Source organism: Mesoplodon mirus (assembly GCF_964341445.2).
Source record: "Mesoplodon mirus genome assembly, chromosome: 15".
NCBI lineage: Eukaryota > Metazoa > Chordata > Mammalia > Artiodactyla > Ziphiidae > Mesoplodon > Mesoplodon mirus.
In genome coordinates this window covers 28,070,772-28,091,166 of record NC_138991.1, presented here as the reverse complement: position 1 = coordinate 28,091,166, position 20,395 = coordinate 28,070,772, and the positions used below count along the sequence as shown (strand labels likewise).

The window sequence follows — 20,395 nt, the reverse complement described above, 5'->3', positions numbered from 1 at the left end:
GCAACTTGATCTTGGACTTCCCAGCCTCCAGAACCGTGAGAAACAAATGTTTGTTGTTTAGCCACCCCGTCTATGGTAGTTTGTTATAGCAGCCTGAACAGATTAGAACAAGAAGGATCAATTTATACGGTTCACAGCCCCTTTCATCTTTAGTTGTGTCATTGCTGTCCGTCTCACTGTAGGAATGGCTTCCAGGAATACCTCTATTGTCCACTGTGCTGACTCACCCTGCACTTTGACAGGAAGGTGCAGGGCCACATGTTGTATCAGTGCCCAGCATCAGTGCAAAATGGATGGAAAACAAGATTTGGAACATACAGTGCCAGAGCTAGTCTACAGAAAATTCTTCTGATCATCAGATGTATTAAACTATATGCAGAGGATTTGGTTCCCCGCAAAGCCTGGTTACAAGCAGAAGTATATTTGGCAGTGCAGCCTATACAATTATAAATGCACTGCACGTTTTTTCTTCCTTTCTAATAGTAATTGCACAAACTAGAAGATATCAAAGTCCTATGTTTGTAGAGATATGGCGAACTGTAAACAGTGAGTATGTCCATGAGGGAATTTGAGTGTTGTATGATCTCATTGTGTTGGGTCATGCCTTACTTAGCATTTCTGCCCTAGCAATGTCTTACAGAAGAAATGACCTGTAGATGGTAACAAAAGTAGTATAGTAGGCCCTCCATATCCACAGGTTCCGCATCCGTGGTTTCAACCAACCTCAGCAAAAATATTTGAAAAAAATTTCCAGAAATTTCCAAAAAGCGAAACTTAAATTTGCCACACAGTGGCAACTATTTACATAGCATTTACACTGCATTAGGTATTATAAGTAATCTAGAGATGATTTAAAGTATGGGGAGGGTGTGAGTAAGTTATATGCAAATACTATGTCATTTTACATAAGGGACTTGAGCATCCATGGATTTTGGTATTTGTGGGAGAATAATTGCCCCGCAGATACCAAAGGACAACGGTAATTCATTAAGAGGAATAGATACATTTCAAATCAGAGTAATGAATACACTTGTAGATTGTTGTGATAATCTAATTAATTAAAAGGAGTGAATTATATAAATACATTTGGGGAAAGATTCAAATATCTCACTTATTTGACATGAAATACTGATATGGATGAAGATAATGTAGAATTCATATTATGCCACCACATGGGGATGCTGACAATAAAACTAGTTAATGTGCTGTCAACCCAAAAAGTATTTAAGCTTAGTCACTATATAAATAGAATTACAGCTCATGTATGAAAGAAATTTAGAGGTTTTCTCAAATTTGACAATAATCCTAAGAATTTACATGGCATTAAGCTCTACAACTTAAAGAAAATTGTTTAAACTATCCACCAAAAAAGTTAATCAATCTTGTAAACACTAAATTATCATCTTCATATTTTTATAAAAAGACAACAAAATCATTGTCTTATGAGTATATGGTCAAAGAATATACAGCAAAAAATGTAGAGAAAAAATTATTTTAGAACCATATCATGGTGGCTAATTAATAAAATATTATGCTATGTTTCCAGATTTTATGATTTTATGATTGTCAGCTTTTAACGTTTTATACTTTGTTGTTATTTCTTCTGTCATTCTAGAAACAATTTCCCTTTCTAACCTAGTTCTGTATTTATGACTTTATTCTTTTTCTTTAAGAAAAGAATACTCGGGCTACCCTGGTGGCACAGTGGTTGAGAGTCCGCCTGCCTTGCAGGGGACACGGGTTCGAGCCCTGGTCTGGGAGGATCCCACATGCCACGGAGCAACTAAGCCCGTGGGCTACAGCTACTGAGCCTGCGCGTCTGGAGCCTGTGCTCCGCAACAAGAGAGGCCGTGATAGTGAGAGTCCCGCGCACCGCGAAGAAGAGTGGCCCCTCCTTGTCACAACTAGAGAAAGTCCTCGCACAGAAACGAAGACCCAACACAGCAAAAATAATTAATTAATTAATAAACTCCTACCCCCAACATCTTCTTTAAAAAAAAAAAAAGAATACTCTACATTTATAAGCTTCAGGCCCCATAAAACCTGGCGCTGTCCCTGCCCAACCCTGTGCTCTTGCTCCCTGTGCTCTAGCCATATTGGATCCCCTCTATGCCCACTGCTTAGGAAATTGCCTGGCCCACAGTGGTACCAGAAAACTATTTGTAGATAAATGAATGAATGAATGAACGAATGAATGAATGATTCAGAAACCAGAATGTTAGAATGTTAACTCCACGGAAACATGAATTTTGTCTGTTTTATTTGTTCTTACATTCCCACATCCAGAACAGTGCCTTGAATACAGCAGGTGCACAATAAGTATTTTTCTAAATGAATCCAGACCTGTTTTATTGCAGATAATGCTTCTTTTCATTGCCTCCAGTTATTCCATTTACAAAGTACTTTCCCAAGATCTCTCCATAACTCTCAGAGATGTCATTTTCATTTTAGAGTTAAAGTTCAGAAGAGGAGAAGTGACTTGCCCCAGGTCATTCAGTCAGTGGCAGAGCTGAACTTCAAACCTAGATCTCCAGGGCCAGAAAGCCTCAATGTCCACAGCACTCCCAATAACCTGTCCCACAGTAGGAAAGCAGTGAAGAAGCCAGTCCCACAACGCAGAGCAGGACGGTTCCCAGAAGTTACTCTGCATGGACACCAGGTGGCGCGATCCACCGAGTAGTTACCCTAGTCTTTGATGGCAACTTGATAAGGTCAAAAAAGTTTATCAGAAACCAAAGTTTGAACTGCCTGTTTCATTTGCTTTCTAGTGCCCTGCTTTTCCTTCATTGACCACTTGCTCTTTGGGTCTCAGTTTCCTTTCTGTCAAATGGGAATATTAACAGGTACTTCCTAACCAGGCGATACGTTATTGTGCCCATGCACGGCCCATATTCAACAAACATACATCCTACTTCTTCCGATAGGGCCGACGGTAATCTCCAGCTGTACAAAATTCTTCTTAGCCCTGCACATTGCCAGAGAATGATTTCCAGCAGGAATGAGAAGGAAATTCCTCTTTGTTGATCACCTACTGTGGTAGGTGGAAAAATGACCCCTACATCCTAATCCCTGGAGCTTGTGAATGTTACTTTATGTGGCAAAGGGAGGGTGGGGGGGTCCTCCTTTGCAGATGTGATTAAATTAAGGATCTTGAGATGGGGAGATTATCCTGGATTATCAGGTGGACCCTAAATACAATCGCATGTATCCCCAGTAAGAGGAAGACAAAGGGAGATTTTACACAGACAGAGCAGAAGGCATAGGTGTGGCTTCAAATCAAAGAATACCAGCAGCCACCAGAAGCTAAACAAGGTCAAGAACAGATTATCCCCTAGAGCTTCCAAAGGGAGTGCAGCCTGGCCCACACCTTGATTTTGGTCCAGTGAAACAGGAGCAGAACTGCGACCATGGGGCAGATGCAGGGCAGAAATCCCACCTATGAACTGGGTTCAAGGTATGCTGGCGGCAGGGAAGGGGGCACACTACTGGGGACACCCAGACTCTAGGTCTCCTCACCAACCATGGTGATTCCAGAGGGTGTTGTCTAGAGATGTCTTTGAGTTCCTTTCATACATACAGAGACTGTCTTGCCCCAGACTCTGCCAGAAGAGGTGGAGGGGTTGGTAGGGGGACATGTGAACCCAGCATCTCTGCATCCTCTTTCCCACGGCACCCCTCCCTCCACTGCTGCTGATGGGAAGAGCACCATGATGCTGTGGGTCGGAGGTCTGCTTAGGCAGAAGATAGATCTGAGATTTACTCAGTGTGTTATTTTGGGCCACTTAGCTCCACTAAAACTCAGTTCCTTCATCCGTTAAATGGAGATGTAATATCACCCTTGCAGAGCTGTTGAGTGGGTTCACAGCAACAGTATCTTTACAGTGTTTCATATGGTGCTGGTAGTTAGGGTAGATAATTGATAATAAAAATGAATAGTTTACATGGCACACACACAGCCCTATTAGATGGCAGGCACTGTTGTAAACATTTTGTATGTATTTTTTTTAATGGGACTAGAAAAGAGTTTTATTTGAGTCAAACTGAGGACTATAGCCAAGGAGACAGTCTCTCAGATAGCTCTGAGGCACTGTTCCAAAGAAGCATGGTTTTTAGCACAGCTTTGTATCTTGTCAGAGCAAAGAACATCAAACATTACAGTATACATTCCTACAAAATTCCAAAGAAGACAGATGAGCACGTGCACAGCAAATCAGCCTGGCCTTGGCGCCTGCAATGAGAGTCTTATCATCAAAGGAGTATTAGCATTGATGCTCCAGGAAGGGAGGTATTTATCTCTATCTTCAAAACAGACATTCTTTACTTCTGGACAATACACACTTTTATTTAATAGTTAGAGCAGATGTACAGTGTATGCTTTTTTTTCTTGGTGTAAGCAATATTTTTTTTTTTTTTACTCACATCACTCTGTTATTGGTCAAATCAGTCATACAATCAACTGGGTCATTCCATCGTCAGATGACTTGAATAATATATATATATACATATATATATTTTTATACAGCAGGTTCTTATTAGTCATCAATTTTATACACATCAGTGTATACATGTCAGTCTCAATCTCCCAATTCATCACACCACCACCACCAACCCCCCGTGGCTTTCCCTGCTTGGTGTCCATACGTTTGTTCTCTACATCTGTGTCTCAATTTCTGCTCCACAAACCAGTTCATCTGTACCATTTTTCTAGGTTCCACATATATGTGTTAATATACGATATTTGTTTTCCTCTTTCTCACTTACTTCACTCTGTATGACAGTCTCTAGCTCCATCCACGCCTCAACAAATGACCCAATTTCGTTCCTTTTTATGGCTGAGTAATATTCCATTGTATATATGTACCACATCTTCCTTATCCATTCGTCTGTCAATAGGCATTTAGGTTGCTTCCATGACCTGGCTATTGTAAATAGTGCTGCAGTGAACATTGGGGTGCATGTGTCTTTTTGAATTATGGTTTTCTCTGGGCATATGCCCAGTACTGGGATTGCTAGGTCATATGGTAGTTCTTTTTTTAGCTTTTTGAGGAACCTCCATACTGTTCTCCATAGTGGCTGTATCAATTTACATTCCCACCCACAGTGCAAGAGGGCTCCCTTTTCTCCACACCCTCTCCAGCATTTGTTGTTGTAGATCTTCTGATGATGCCCATTCTAACCAGTGTGAGGTGATACCTTATTGTAGTTTTGATTTTCATTTCTCTAATAATTAGTGATGTTGAGCAGCTTTTCATGTGCTTCTTGGCCATCTGTATGTCTTCTTTGGAGAAATGTCTATTTAGGTCTTCTGCCCATTTTTGGATTAGGTTATCTGTTTTTTTAATATTGAGCTGCATGAGCTGTTTCTATATTTTGGAGATTAATCCTTTGTCCATTGATTCATTTGCAAATATTTTCTCCCATTCTGAGGATTGGCTTTTTGTCTTGTTTATGGTTTCCTTTGCTGTGTAAAAGCTTTGAAGTTTCATTAGGTCCCATTTGTTTATTTTTGTTTTTATTTCCGTTACTCTAGGAGGTGGATCAAAAAAGATCTTGCTGTGATTTATGTCAAAGAGTGTTCTTCTTATGTTTTCCTCTAAGAGTTTTATAGTGTCTGGTCTTACATTTAGGTCTCGAATCCATTTTGAGTTTATTTTTCTGTATGGTGTTAGGGAGTGTTCTAATTTCATTCTTTTACATGTAGCTGTCCAGTTTTCCCAGCAGCACTTATTGAAGAGACTGTCTTTTCTCCATTGTATATCCTTGCCTCCTTTGTCATAGATTAGTTGACCATAGGTGCGTGGGTTTATCACTGCGCTTGCTATCTGTTTCCATTGATCTATGTTTCTGTTTTGGTGCCAGTACCACATTGTCTTGATTACTGTAGCTTTGTAGTATAGTCTGAAGTCAGGGAGTCTGATTCCTCCAGCTCCGTTTTTTTTCCCTCAAGACTGCTTTGGATATTTGGGGTCTTTTGTGTCTCCATACAAATTTTAAGATTTTTTTGTTCTAGTTCAGTAAAAAATGCCATTGGTAATTTGGTAGGGATTGCGTTGAATCTGTAGATTGCTTTGGGTACTATAGTCATTTTCACAATATTGATTCTTCCAATCCAAGAACATGGTATATCTCTCCATCTGTTGGTATCATCTTTAATTTCTTTCATCAGTGTCTTGTAGTTTTCTACATACAGGTCTTTCATCTCCTTAGGTAGGTTTATTCCTAGGAATTTTACTTTTTTGTTGCAATGGTATGGGAGTGTTTCCCTAATTTATCTTTCAGATTTTTCATCATTAGTTTATAGGAATGCAAGAGTTTTCAGTGCATTAATTTTGTATACTGCAACTTCACCAAATTCATTGATTAGCTCTAGTAGTTTCCTGGTGGCATCTTTAGGATTCTCTATGTATAGTATCATGGCATCTGCAAACAGTGACAGTTTTACTTCTTCTTTTCCAATTTATGTTCTTTTTATTTCTTTTTCTTCTATGATTGCTGTGGCTAGGACTTCCAAAATTATATTGAATAATAGTGGCGAGAGTGAACATCCTTGTCTTGTTCCTGAACTTAGAGGAAATGCTTTCAGTTTTTCACCATTAAGAATGATGTTTGCTGTGGGTTTGTCATATATGGCCTTTATTATGTTGAGGTAGGTTCCCCCTATGCCCACTTTCTGGAGAGTTTTTATCATAAATGGGTGTTGAATTTTGTCAAAAGCTTTTTCTGCATCTATTGAGATGATCATGTGGTTTTTATTCTTCAATTTGTTAATATGGTTATCACATTGATTGATTTGTATATACTGAAGAATCCTTGCATCCCTGGGATAAATCCCACTTGGTCATGGTGTATGATCCTTTTAATATGTTGTTGGATCCTGTGTGCTAGTATTTTGTTGAGGATTTTTGCATCTCTATTCATCAGTGATATTGCTCTGTACTTTTCTTTTTTTGTAGTATCTTTGTCTGGTTTTGGTATCAGGATGATGGTGGCCTCATAGAATGAGTTTGGAAGTGTTCCTTCCTCTACAATTTTTTGGAAGAGTTTGAGAAGGATGGGTGTTAGCTCTTCTCTAAATGTTTGATAGAATTTACCTGTGAAGCCATCTGGTCCTGGACTTTTGTTTGTTGGAAGATTTTTAATCACAGTTTCAATTTCATTACTTGTGACTGGTCTGTTCATATTATCTATTTCTTCCTGGTTCAGTCTTGGGAGGTTATATCTTTCTAAGAATTTATCCATTTCTTCCAGGTTGTCCACTTTATTGGCATACAGTTACTTGTAGTAATCTCTTAGGATGCTTTGTATTTCTGCAGTGTCTGTTGTGACTTCTCCTTTTTCATTTCTAATTTTAGTGATTTCAGTACTCTCCCTCTTTTTCTTGAGGAGTCTGACTAATGCTTTGTCAATTTTGTTTATCTTCTCAAAGAACCAGCTTTTAGTTTTATTGATCTTTGCTATTGTTTTCTTAGTTTCTATTTCATTTATTTCTGCTCTGATCTTTATGATTCTTTCCTTCTGCTAACTTTGGGTTTTGTTTGTTCTTCTTTGTCTAGTTCCTTTAGCTGTAAGGTTAGATTGTTTATTTGAGATTTTTCTTGTTTCTTGAGGTGGGCTTGTATAGCTATAAACTTCCCTCTTAGAACTGCTTTTGCTGCATCCCATAGGTTTTGGATTGTCGTATTTTCATTGTCATTTGTCTCTAGGTATTTTTGATTTCCTCTTTGATTTCTTCAGTGATCTCTTGGTTATTTAGTAATGTAGTGTTTAGTCTCCATGTGTTTGTGTTTTTTACATTTTTTTTCCTGTAATTCATTTCTAATCTCATAGCGTTGTGGTCAGAAAAGATACTTGATATGATTTCAATTTTTTAAAATTTACTGAGGCTTGATTTGTGACCCAAGATGTGATCTACCCTGAAGAATGTTTGGGCGCACTTGAGAGTGTAATCTGCTGTTTTTGGATGGAATGTCCTATAAATATCAATTAAATCTATCTGGTCTTTTGTGTCATTTAAAGCTGCTGTTTCCTTATTTATTTTCTGTTTGGATGATCTGTCCATCAGTGTAAGTGAGGTATTAAAGCCCCCCACTATTTTTTTGTTACTGTCAATTTCCTCTTTTATAGTTTTTAGCAGTTGCCTTATGTATTGAGGTGCTCTTATGTTGGGTGCATATATATTTATAATTGTTATATCTTCTTCTTGGATTGATCCCCTGTTCATTATGTAGTGTCCTTCCTTGTCTCTTGTAACATTCTTTATTTTAAAGTCTATTTTATCTGATATGAGTATTGCTACTCCAGCTTTCTTTTGATTTCCATTTGCATGGAATATCTTTTTCCATGCCCTCACTTTCAGTCTGAATGTGTCCCTAGGTCTGAAGTGGGTCTCTTGTAGACAGCATATATATGGGTCTTGTTTTTGTATCCATTCAGCAAGGCTGTGTCTTTTGGTTGGAGCAATTAATCTATTCACTTTTAGGGTAATTATCAATATGTGTGTTCCTATGACCATTTTCTTAATTGTTTTGGGCTTGTTTTTGTAGGTCCTTTTCTTCTCTTGTGTTTCCCACTTAGAGAAGTTCCTTTAGCATTTGTTGTAGAGCTGGTTTGGTGGTGCTGAATTCTCTTAGCTTTTGCTTGTCTGTAAAGCTTTTGATTTTTCCATAGAATCTGAATGAGATCCTTGCCGGGTAGAGTAATTTTGGTTGTAGGTTCTTCCCTTTCATCACTTTAAGTATATCATGCCACTCCCTTCTGGCTTGTAGAGTTTCTGCTGAGAAATCAGCTGTTAACCTTATGGGAGTTCCCTTGTATGTTATTTGTCGTTTTTCCCTTGCTGCTTTTAATAATCTTTCTTTGTCTTCAATTTTTGCTAATTTGATTACTATGTGTCTCAGTGTGTTTCTCCTTGGGTTTATCCTGTATGGGACTCTCTGCGCTTCCTGGACTTGGGTGGCTATTTCCTTTCCCATGTTAGGGAAGTTTTCGACTATAATCTCCTCAAACATTTTCTCTGGTCCTTTCTCTCTCTCTTCTCCTTCTGGGACCTCTATAATGAGAATGTTGTTGCGTTTAATGTTGTCCCAGAGGTCTCTTAGGCTGTCCTCATTTCTTTACATTCCTTTTTCTTTATTTTGTTCTGCAGCAGTGAATTCCACCATTCTGTCTTCCAGGTCACTTATCCATTCTTCTGCCTCAGTTATTCTGATTCTTTCCAGTGTAGTTTTCATTTCAGTTATCGTATTGTTCATCTCTGTTTGTTTGTTCTTTAACTCTTCTAGATATTTGTTAAACATTTCTTGCGTCTTCTCGATCTTTGTCTCCATTCTTTTTCCGAGGTCCTGGATCATCTTCACTATCATTATTCTGAATTCTTTTTCTGGAAGGTTGCCTATCTCCACTTCATTTAGTTGTTTTTCTGGGGGTTTATCTTGTTCTTTCATCTGGTATCTTGTTCCTTCATCTGTTCCTCCCTCTGCCTTTTTATCTTGTCTATCTTTCTGTGAATGTGGTTTTTTTTCCATAGGCTGCAGGATTGTAGTTCTTCTTGTTTCTGCTGTCTGCCCTCTGGTGGATGAAGCTGTCTAAGAGGCTTATGCAAGTTTCCTGATGGGAGGGACTGGTGGTGGGTAGAGCTGACTGTTGCTCTGGTGGGCGGAGTTCAGTAAAACTTTAATCCGCTTGACTGCTGATGGCTGGGGCTGGGTTCCCCACCCTGGTTGTTTGGTTGGTTGTTTGGCCTGAGGCAACCCGACACTGGAGCCTACCTGGGCTCTTTGGTGGAGCTAATGGTGGACTCCTGGAGGGCTCATGCCAAGGAGTACTTCCCAGAAGTTCTGCTGCCAGTTTCCTTGTCCCCATGGTGGACCACAGCCAACCCCCGCCTCTGCCGGAGACCCTCCAACACTAGCAGGTAGGTGTGGTTCATTCTCTCCCCTGGGGTCACTGTTCCTTCCCGTGGGTCCCAATGTGCACACTACTTTGTGTGTGTCCTTCAAGAGTGGAGTCTCTGTTTCCCCCAGTCCTGTCAAAGTCCTGCAAGCAAATACCGCTAGCCTTCAAAGTCTGATCCTCTAGGAATTCCTCCTCCCGTTGCCAGACCCCCACGTTGGGAAGCCTGAAGTTGGGCTCAGAAACTTCACTCCAGTGGGTGAACATCTGTGGTATAAGTGTTCTCCAGTTTGTGAGTCACTCACCCAGTAGTTATGGGACTTGATTTTACTGTGATTGTGCCCCTCCTATCATCTCACTGTGGCTTCTCCTTTGTCCTTGGATGTGGGGTATCTTTTTTGGTGAGTTCCAGTGTCTTCCTGTTGTTGATTGTCCAGCAGCTAGTTGTGATCCTGGTGCTCTTGCAAGAGGGAGCGAGAGCATGTCCTTCTACTCCGCCATCTTGGTTCCAATCACGTTTTGCATGTATTAACTCATTGTTCTTCACATTGTCCTCAGGAGGTAGGTATATTATTATTCCCATTCTATATATGGTGAAACTGAGGCACAGAGAGTTTAATGACTTGCCCAAACCCACACAATGAGTAAATGGTAGAGCTGGAATTTGAACACTGGCAGTGAGACTCCAAGCTGTACTTACAGCCACTACACTATCCTGAGCTTTAAAATGGTATCTGTTATTATTAATTATAATAGCTAAGATTGATGTGCCAGGACCATGTTGACTCACTGCATTTGCTCAATAGCTGTATGAGGTAATTTCTGTTGTATCCCTGCTTTATGGAGGAGCAAACAGAGGCAAGAAAAGTTATGTTATTTGCTTAACGTCACAGAGCTAATAAGTAGCAGACCTGGGATTCAAACCCAGGCAGCCTGGTGTCAAGGCCCTCACTCTTAATCACTGCATTGTATTACCTGTGTATTGACGATGATGATGAAGGAGAAGAGGTAGAAGAAGAGGAGGGGGAGGAGAAAACAAACTTACCTTATACCAACCACCTCTGATGTGTTCAGATGTCAAAGGCTGAGCTGATCCATCAGATTCCTTCTCTCTAGCCTTATATTTTTTTGAATTTTGTTTTACTTATTTTTTTATACAGCAGGTTCTTATTAGTCATCAATTTTATACACATCAGTGTTTACATGTCAATCCCAATCGCCCAATTCATCACACCACCACCATCACCACCCTGCCGCTTACCCCCCTTGGTGTCCATACATTTGTTCTCTGCATCTGTGTCTCTATTTCTGCCCTGCAAACTGGTTCATCTGTACCATTTTCTAGGTTCCACATATATGCGTTAATATACGATATTTGTTTTTCTCTTTCTCACTTACTTCACTCTGTATGAGTCTGTAGATTTATCCACGTCTCTACAAATGACCCACTTTCATTCCTTTTTATGGCTGAGTGATATTCCATTGTATTTACGTACCACATCTTCCTTATCCATTCGTCTGTCAATGGGCATTTAGGTTGCTTCCATGACCTGGCTATTGTAAATAGTGCTGCAGTGAACATTGGGGTGCATGTGTCTTTTTGAATTATGGTTTTCTCTGGGCATATGCCCAGTACTGGGATTGCTAGGTCATATGGTAGTTCTTTTTTTAGCTTTTTGAGGAACCTCCATACTGTTCTCCATAGTGGCTGTATCAATTTACATTCCCACCCACAGTGCAAGAGGGCTCCCTTTTCTCCACACCCTCTCCAGCATTTGTTGTTTGTAGACCTCACTCTAGACTTTGACAGAGAGAAACAGCAGGAGAGTGCTGTCTTTAGCAGTGGGAGTGGACAGCGAAAATATGCAGAAAGAAGACAAAGTAAAGCCCAGACATAGTTAAAAGAAACTGAAGCCAAGAGCTAAGACAGACGCAGAACAGCCCCCGGCCCCGGTTCTCAGCCTTCACTTGGGGGAGTGGGAGCTGTGGAAACTCAATCCTCCGACCCCAACTCAGAGGCTCTGGTTCAGCAGGCCTGGGTGGGCCTGGGGGTCCTCAATCCTAGTGCACACAGTGGTGGAGACTGATGAGGACTCACTCTGACACACTGAGGACGCCGGTCTGTTGAGAGAGAATGGAGGATGTGTCTGACATGGGGGTGCTCGCCAGACTCTCCATCCACTCCTCACATTTCCCGGCCCCCATGCTGGGACAGACCACGTGACTAACTCTAGCCAATGGGCTGTGGGCAGAAGGGACACATTTCACTGCCTGGCTAAAGTGTGGAAGAGACAGTGTGTGACTCTCCTTATGTATCTTCCCTGCTGTAGCATCTGGTGACAGCGCAGATGGTGGCTGGGTCCCCGAGCAGGAGCCCCCTCCCCGCACCCCCCCGCCATAATAGGGCCATAGGACATGTAGTGTGAGCCAGGAATGGACCTTGGTCGTGTTGAGGCCTTGAGATCTCAAAGTTCATTTGTCACAGCAGCAGAGCTGAGCCCACCTCTCAGTAACACACTGAAACACAGTAATGCTGGAGTGATGGAGTGAACTCTTGTAGATCCAGACCTATCCTTCACCTCCTGGAGTTCCTGCTCATGGATTTTGATGAGATTCTGTCTTATCACTCTGCCTGAGGTTACAAAGTGTCGGGTGCCTATTCCTTGCAGCTGATGTGCCACACTGGAAATCCATCCAGTCTTACATGGTGTGGTGGCTTTAAAACATGTCTGCAAGTTCTCTGATGCTCCTCCCATCGAGAGGTAGTCTAATTCTCTTCCCCTTGAATGTGAGCTGGGCTTGGTGCCTGGCTTCTACTGTATAAGATGCAATGGATGTGACACTGTGTGACCTCCAAGACTGAGTCATAAAGGCTATACAGCTTCCTCTTGGCTCTCTTCAGATGCTTGTTCTTGGCACCAGCCACTATGCTATGAGGTAGCCCGGGCCACAGGGAGGAGTCATGGGTAGGTGTTTCAGCTGACAGCATCAGCTAAGGTCCCAGGTAACAGCCAGCGTCCACTGCCAGACATGTGAATAAGCCTTTGAGATGAATCAAGCTGGACACCATCTGACTGTAGCCACTCGAGAGACCAAAGCAAGAACCACTCAGCTGAACCCAGTCAATCCCCAGGACCATGGGAAGTGTGATTTACTGCAATGATGAATCGTTGTTTCAATAATAAAGTGACTGCTGTTGTTTTAAGTTTGGGAGCATTTTGTTACACACCAGCCAGAACACTTGGGCTCTGTAAGACATCAAGTCTGGCCCAGGGCTGGACGCTGGCCTCAGGTAAACGTGAGCCTCTGATCCTTTCTGGTTAGTCACAGGGTGAGTCCTGAACTGCCGGCCCTGACAATAGGTATCACATCTTGAACTGTTCTTCTTCTGCTCCTAATGTTTTAGCTTCTGACCCCCATCAGTCCTTTCCCCACCTGTGTCCCCTTCTCTCTTCACCCTTGGATGGGAGGCTTGGGTGTACAGTCCTCTTTTTGCTGCCTCAGCAGAGAAAACCCCAGATCTTCCTTTGTGACCATGATCCACAGGCTCCCCCTGGTGCTCACTTGCTCTCATGGATGAACATGATTTATAACCCAGCCCTCTAGGAACCCATACTGAGGATGTCATTGCCAATCCAACCCCCTTGTCCCCCAGCATCTGGACTCAGACTGAGTTTGTTCTGACCTGGGATCAGGAACTGAACATTGGTTCCAGAGGTGGGGTCTGGAGAACAACACATACCGGAGCGGAGGGTCAGGTTTAGCTTTGCAGATTGATAGAGGGGGGATTGGCAGATGTTTTTGGTCTGGCGGCCCAGCTGTGGGAAGCTGGGCAAGGCAGAGGGTGCTGGGTGTTGGCTTTGGGCATGGAAAACCAATGTCATTGTTACTTTGCATGACCAGGAAGATATCTCTCCTAATGATGGTGGCTAACAAGCTTGTCTACTTGTAATAGTCATAGTTTCACAAATCAATATATTTGTGATTACACAGCAATAATAACAAGGTGTCATGTATTAGCCTTTACAATGCTCAGTGCCGTGTAAAGTGAGTTATATGCATTCTCCTATACAATATAAATAGTAATCCTATGAGGTAGATATTATTATCCCTTCTTTTACAGATGAGGCTCAGAGAGGTTGAGTAATTCATCTAAGATCAAAAAGTAAGTAAATGGTGGAGGTGGAATTAAAACTCAGGTTAACCACCACATTTGTAGGAATATGCAAGTTAAGATCACAGTGTAATACCATTTTGCACTCATTATATTGGCAAAAATTAAGAAGACTGATAATACCAAGTGTTGGCGAGAATGTTGAGCAACAGGAACTCTTGGACATGGCTTGTGGGACTTTAAGTGAATACCCCACTTTGGAAAACACGCTTCTTGTAAACTTGAGTATTCACACACATACTTCCAGTTCAAGACTCTTTGCTCTACAGGTATCCGTTGTTTTCCGAAAGTTCACTTTATGCCACTTTGCTTTCATGAAAGAGCTACATTAGTATCTGTTTTCGTGAACTGAAAGAAAGCCAAAGATGATTTTCACTTTTACAAAAACAGGTGGAAATGGTGTTCAGTGTTTGATCTGGGGTGAGCCGTTACAGAGGCAGCAAGCACCCTGGGGGGGAGTGGCACTGCCAAGCTACTTCCCCAGGAACGGCACTCAGCATTTCTGCACCAAGCCACCATAGTTTTGACCTGGCTTTGACCTGTGTCTATGAGCATCTGTGCTTTATCTCAATTTATTTTGGGCCTCTGTTAGCAAGATGTGTCCTAAGGTAATTGCTTCTTCACTATACACAATGTTGGCTTGTGAAAGGTTCCATAGGAATGCTCTACTTTCAGATAGCGGGGGAAAACCTGTATATCCTAGGGGCACTGGGCTTGTGCACCGGGGCACATGAACAAAAGTGATCACAACAGCATTGTTAATCATAGCCAAAAACTGAATTATTTTAACAGAGAGAATTTAATATAAAGAGTTGCTAACTAGGTATAAAGTTGTAAACTGGATAACCGAAAGGTTATAAAAAGAACTCTTAGAATGAAGGTAGCACTTGCAGGAAGCATCTACCACTCCCAGGGCTGAGGGAGCAAAGACAGGAGACTGAAATTATTAAAGCTTTCAGCCTTGCAGAGCTCCACTTCAGGTATCTGAGAAGGGAGCTCTGCTCAGCTGGGCTCAAGTCTCAGAGAGCAGAGAGGGGACAGGGACTGAGACTTCGGGGGAGGAGATGCTGGCCGTCTGGAGCTGGTGTCTCTGAGGTAGGGGGAAGGGTCCCCCACGGCTGTCACCTACAGCCTTGAGAAGGGGGTCCTGGCTGGTGCCACAGGGAGGAATTGCTGCTTTGAGGTGAAGGAGCATTGCTGGGTGATGCTCATGAGAGTAGGAAGGCCACAGGAAGCTACAAAGAACAAAGATGAAGAAGCAAGTCTTTTCTCTCTCCTCCAGCCCTGTGGTGTCCCTCGAGCCCCACCCTGCTTATTGGCAAAGTCTAACCCGGAGCAGCTAGTAATGTAGAAATGGGGTTTGTGGGGTTCCAACCCCAGCATCACAGAACAGGTAATTTTAAAATTTAAAGTATTTATTTTTAATTGTGGTAAAATATAACATATGATAAATATTACCATTTTAACCATTTTAAAGTGTATCAAGTACATCACGTTGTTATACTACCATCACCACCATCCATCCACAGAACTTTTGCCATCTTGCAACACTGAAACTCTGCACCCCTTAAATGATCCCCCAACCCCCTACTCCCTGCCCCCAAACTCCTGACAACCAGAACTACTTTCTGTCTCCATGAATTTGACTCCTCTAACTATCTCGTATGAGTGGAATCATATCATATTTGTCCTTTTGTGACTGGCTTATTTCTCTTAGCACAGTGTCTTCAAAGTCCATCCATCTTGTGGCATGTGTGAGGATTATCTTCCTTTTTAAGGCTGAATGATATTCCATTTTATGTATATATCACATTTTGTTTATCCATTCAGCCATTGATGGAGAACTATTTTTTATATTTTCAAATATTATATAGAAACCCCAGATTAGTCTGACCATAACCATCGTACATATAATGCAACCCCCCCACCCTTTGCCTCTGTATGCAATGGATTTACTTTTTCAAGGCCGTTAAAAGCAATATCCTAGCAACATGCAAGAAGATTTTCAAAAATAAAAAGGCCTGACGATAATCGGACCATGTTAACACCAGGACTTTATTTTCACCTGTTCCATTTATGTCTTTCTTATAGGCAGATATAATTTTTCAAAGTTATGACTCCTGCACCCCATACAATTGAGGGTTCTGCCACAACATACACCTTGTTGCCTGCCTGCCAAACTCGGTTGTCAGAAATGCCATTTTTTTCATGATTTCTCTTCTTTGCTTCTTTGACCATCCGGACTGTTTTGGTTGCAAATAAGGGAAACCTTATTCAAACCAGCTTAAGCAAAAACAAACTGGTGTGTGCCTTTGTGGGTGGTGGTGGTAGAATTTACTGGCTTCTGCTCTGGAAAGACAGCAGGAGTAACTCACAGAATTAGGGTCTGAAACCAGGAACTAAAAAGAGCCAGCACCCTTCCTCTCTGCCCATCTCTTGTGTGGTCCTCTCTCTGCTTCTCTTTGAAGATTAGCCTCTTTCTTTCCTACTGCCAGCAGGCCTCCCTCACCTGACAGCAATCACGGCCACTGGCAGCCCCAGGTTTGCGACCGCAGTAGAACAAGAATCAAGAGGGCAATACCAGACACGGGCTGTGATTGGCTCTGTTGAGCCACATGCCCACTCATTGGGCCAATCATGTTGTTAGGATGACCATGAATTGTAATGGGCCAGGCCTGGTTACATGCCCATCCCTATGGCCAGGCTGGTTGTAGGACCTGTTGCTTTCAGATAAAGGGGAATAAGAAGGCCTGCTGGGAAGACAGAAAACAACCATCAAGTCACTGCACGGGGTTCTGTATTTTTGCCATGGCAACACTAGATAAACATCCTGGCACATTGAGCTCTTTCTTTGTTTTTGTTTTTGTTTTTTGCGGTACGCAGGCCTCTCACTGTTGTGGCCTCTCCCGTTGCAGAGCACAGGCTCCGGACGCGCAGGCTCAGCGGCCATGGCTCACGGGCCCAGCTGCTCCGCGGCATGTGGGATCTTCCCGGACCCGGGGCACGAACACGTGTCCCCTGCATTGGCAGGCGGACTCTCAACCACTGCGCCACCCGGGAAGCCCTCTTTCTTTGTTTTAACAATCACCTTGTGGGAAATTCCTAAGAATAGGATTACCACCATGGTGCTTGCCAGAAGCCATGTAACATGTTTGCGTTTTCCAAATGTGTTCACATCTGATACTTTATTTGTGCAAAAACCCTGAGAAGTGACAGGAGAGGAAAGAGTGACAAGGAGAAGCTGAGTGACAGGTCCGGGGACACACAGTGAATGAGGGCAGGGGTGAATCCAGAGACCGGCCTTCCTGACTCCCATTCCAGTGCTTTCTCTCATCACAATCAAAGTTTAGACTAGTGGGGGGAGGGTTTAAAGTCAGGGTCATCTCTGGCCTGTTAAGGGAGGGAGCTTCGTCTGCTGTCTACCCCTTGGAGGAGCTGGGCCAGGCCCCTGGAGGAAAAGGGCTGGTGGCCCCTGCCTTCAGAGCCTGCTCGAGGTCTGACGGGGGAGGTCCCGCCACTGGATCTGGCCTCCTCCCAGTGGGCACTCTCTGCACGCAGCTCCTCCAGGACACCGTGAAGATGCTTCAGCATGAGCAGAAGTCTCTGGTCTTGGACCTGCATCTCAGCCTAGGAGAAAGAAGGAGTCTGTGAGGGGGCGGCCAGAGTGCTGGATGTTCCCCCAGAAAGCCTGCTCCTATCATTGTCTCATTGGAGACAAGCCCACAGCCTCATAGAAGCCATGTCCACCGAAGCCTCAGTTTCTTCATTTGCAAACTAGAAAGCAAGTTACTTGCCTTTCAAGGCTCTCTCCCCTGTTTTAGATTCCACCAGGACTTTGGGGGCTTATATAATCCCAGGAAAGGAGGGAGAGCACCAGACTTTCCTCAGTGCTCATCAGTGGTAGCTGCTGGTGTTACTGACTTGTTCCTTCTGCTGCATAAAGTGACTGACATACTTCACTGATGGTCAAGTGGGGCTTCTTGGCTGGGCTCCAGAGGGGAGCCCTTGTGATGTCATGTAAATTCCCCGTGATGGAGGTCAAAAACACACTTGACTGAGAAATTTGCAAGTCAGGGACCAGCAAGTGGAGACTCAAGGCTCATCTCTTGGCATATGTGGAGGCAGAGGACGTTTGGCCCTGGGAGGCCGTGCCCCGGATAGGCTTTCCCCCACCCCTACCTGTTCTCCCTCCTCATGGGTAGGAGAGAAGAGAGGTACTTTATCAAGTGGAAACTGGTACTTTGGGTTCAGGCACTAAGCAGTCTCAGCATAGTGTCTAGTGTTTAGGGGAAGCACGGGGTGGGGCTGCCACCAGCCTCTAGGTCCCTGAGGACTGTAAGAGGCTGCAGTTCCTGCTGCTGGAGTCCCCTGGGCCCATGAGAAGCCCTACTGGGTCAGCCCCTCCCACGGAGGTGAGGACAGGGTTGGTTCCCAGCTAGTCTGTTGCCTGGCAACCCAGACAGGTCATTTTTGGACAATCCTCTCTGTCCCTCCCCAGAAGAAGAAGCTGGCGTATTGGAATACAAACTTTGGGTGCCTTCTGTGGTTCCCCAAACCACCTCCTTCTCTCTCTGGGCTGGTGTCCCCACATACTTTGGGGCTCCCCTCTGTTTTTGGACTTGGAGAAAACATCACAAGGAGAGGCATAAGGCCTGGCTTCCTGAGCAGCCACTGAGGGGCCAAGTGACACAGCTCATAAGTTCAGGTGAGTTAGTGCCCCATGGGGTGGAGCCTTACAGACAGGAAATGGGAGACAGGAGTGAGCTGGGCAGATAAACTTCCTCTTCTTCTCTGCACCCCCAGGGTGCAGATCCTCCTTCAACCTCTGCAGAGAATCCCGCAGCCAGGTAAACCGGCTGCTGAGAGGGCCTCTGGGCCTCCTTAGGGCTCCTTTCTAAGTGGCAGCCAGCTTGGTAACACAAGGCATCTCCTCAAATAGCATTGGCCTTTGCCTCCACTCCCTGTTTCCCTCACTCTCACCACTCTGGGCTTGTACCTCCAAATAAAGGGTTAATACCCCAATCCTTGCAAGCCTCTGCTTTCTAGAAGACCCAGGCTAAGACAGCTGATGTACTCCATACCCAGCTGGGTCAGGATTGTAACAGCCAACGACGTAGATGTGCCACGCAGGCACTAAGTGAATTACACCATCTCCTCACCAAATTCTTACAATAACCCTTGCGATGCTGGTACCATTGTTATCGCCACTTTACAATAAGGAGACTGAAGTTCAAAGAGGTAAAGCCACTTGCTAGAGGCCACACAGCTGCAGAGCTGGGCACATACCAGGACTCAGTGTAATTCTAAAACCAGTCAGGCAAGTACCGCACCCAGAGCCTCCTATGTAGGCCACGACCTACTTATCCCAGCACCTGAGGTGGTGCTTGTACACTGTGTGGCTGGTCCCAGAGGGGTGCCTGCAGGGCCTACACCCCAACCTGAAGCTCTGCCCCAGCCTAGGGGGCACCTGGGAGTGGGGAACGAGGGAACCTTGGAATTTATGTTGTGAAAGCACCAGGTAAAAAGAGATGTAAAGACTTACCAGCTCCTTTCTTAGCCACTCCAGGGTCTGCCCGAGACTTGAGGTTGGCTCTTCTGCTGTTTTCATCTCAGCGTCCTTGGGAGAGACCTTGATGCTGACCTGGTGATGGGCCTGAGGGACCTTTGACTTGGACAGTCTGCTCTCTGCTTCAGGCCAGGAGCAGAGTCTGGCTAAGTCACTGAGGATGCAGTTAATGAGAGCAGGAAGTGGCTGACACTGGAAAATGTAGTGTGTGTGTGTTTTTTTTAAAGGGCTTCAGTGCTCTGAATAGAACAAGGGGCGGGGGGAGGGAGATCACTGGGGTATGGGTGCCTCAGTGCCTGTGGGCTCCAGAATCCAAATCTGATGCCAACAGGATCACAGAGACTATAAAGCTTTAAATGATAAAATTAATAATTATTATGAAAATAGGTGTCCCCTTTCTGAGGGCTTGTTTTGCTCTAAATGCTTTGTTATATATATATATATATATGTATACACAGATATATAAAACCTCCTTTGGGGCAGATGGCACACCTGTGTCCCCAGTCCTCTTCCTCCCTCCCTCACCTATCTATAGAGTCTATAGATAAGGGAAATGCTCACTTTCCAAGTCCCCTTTCTTCTGCATGCCCATGCGCCCCATTTCTAGCAAATGAGATCAAAGCAGAAATTTGCTGTTAGACTTCTAGGAAAATGTTACCTACATGGTAAGGAAAAAAGTCAGTGATGCTCCCCCTTTACTCTTACTTTCTTCTACTTCCTTCTGCCTTGAATGTGGATGTGATGCCTGGAGCTACAGTAACCAT

At 43.6% G+C, this 20,395-nt stretch overlaps 1 protein-coding gene across 1 annotated transcript; it reads right to left on the bottom strand.

Annotated features, from left to right (window-relative positions):
- Positions 1–17,308: 17,308 nt before the first annotated feature.
- Positions 17,309–19,673, bottom strand: LOC309817321 (uncharacterized protein C20orf202; the record flags this gene model as incomplete). The annotated part of the gene is made up of 2 exons (XM_082645520.1): positions 17,309–17,692; positions 19,608–19,673. The coding sequence occupies 2 exons, from the start codon at positions 19,671–19,673 to the stop codon at positions 17,459–17,461; spliced, it is 300 nt and encodes a 99-aa protein (XP_082501646.1). The 3' UTR covers positions 17,309–17,458.
- Between the last annotated feature and the right edge of the window lie 722 nt (positions 19,674–20,395).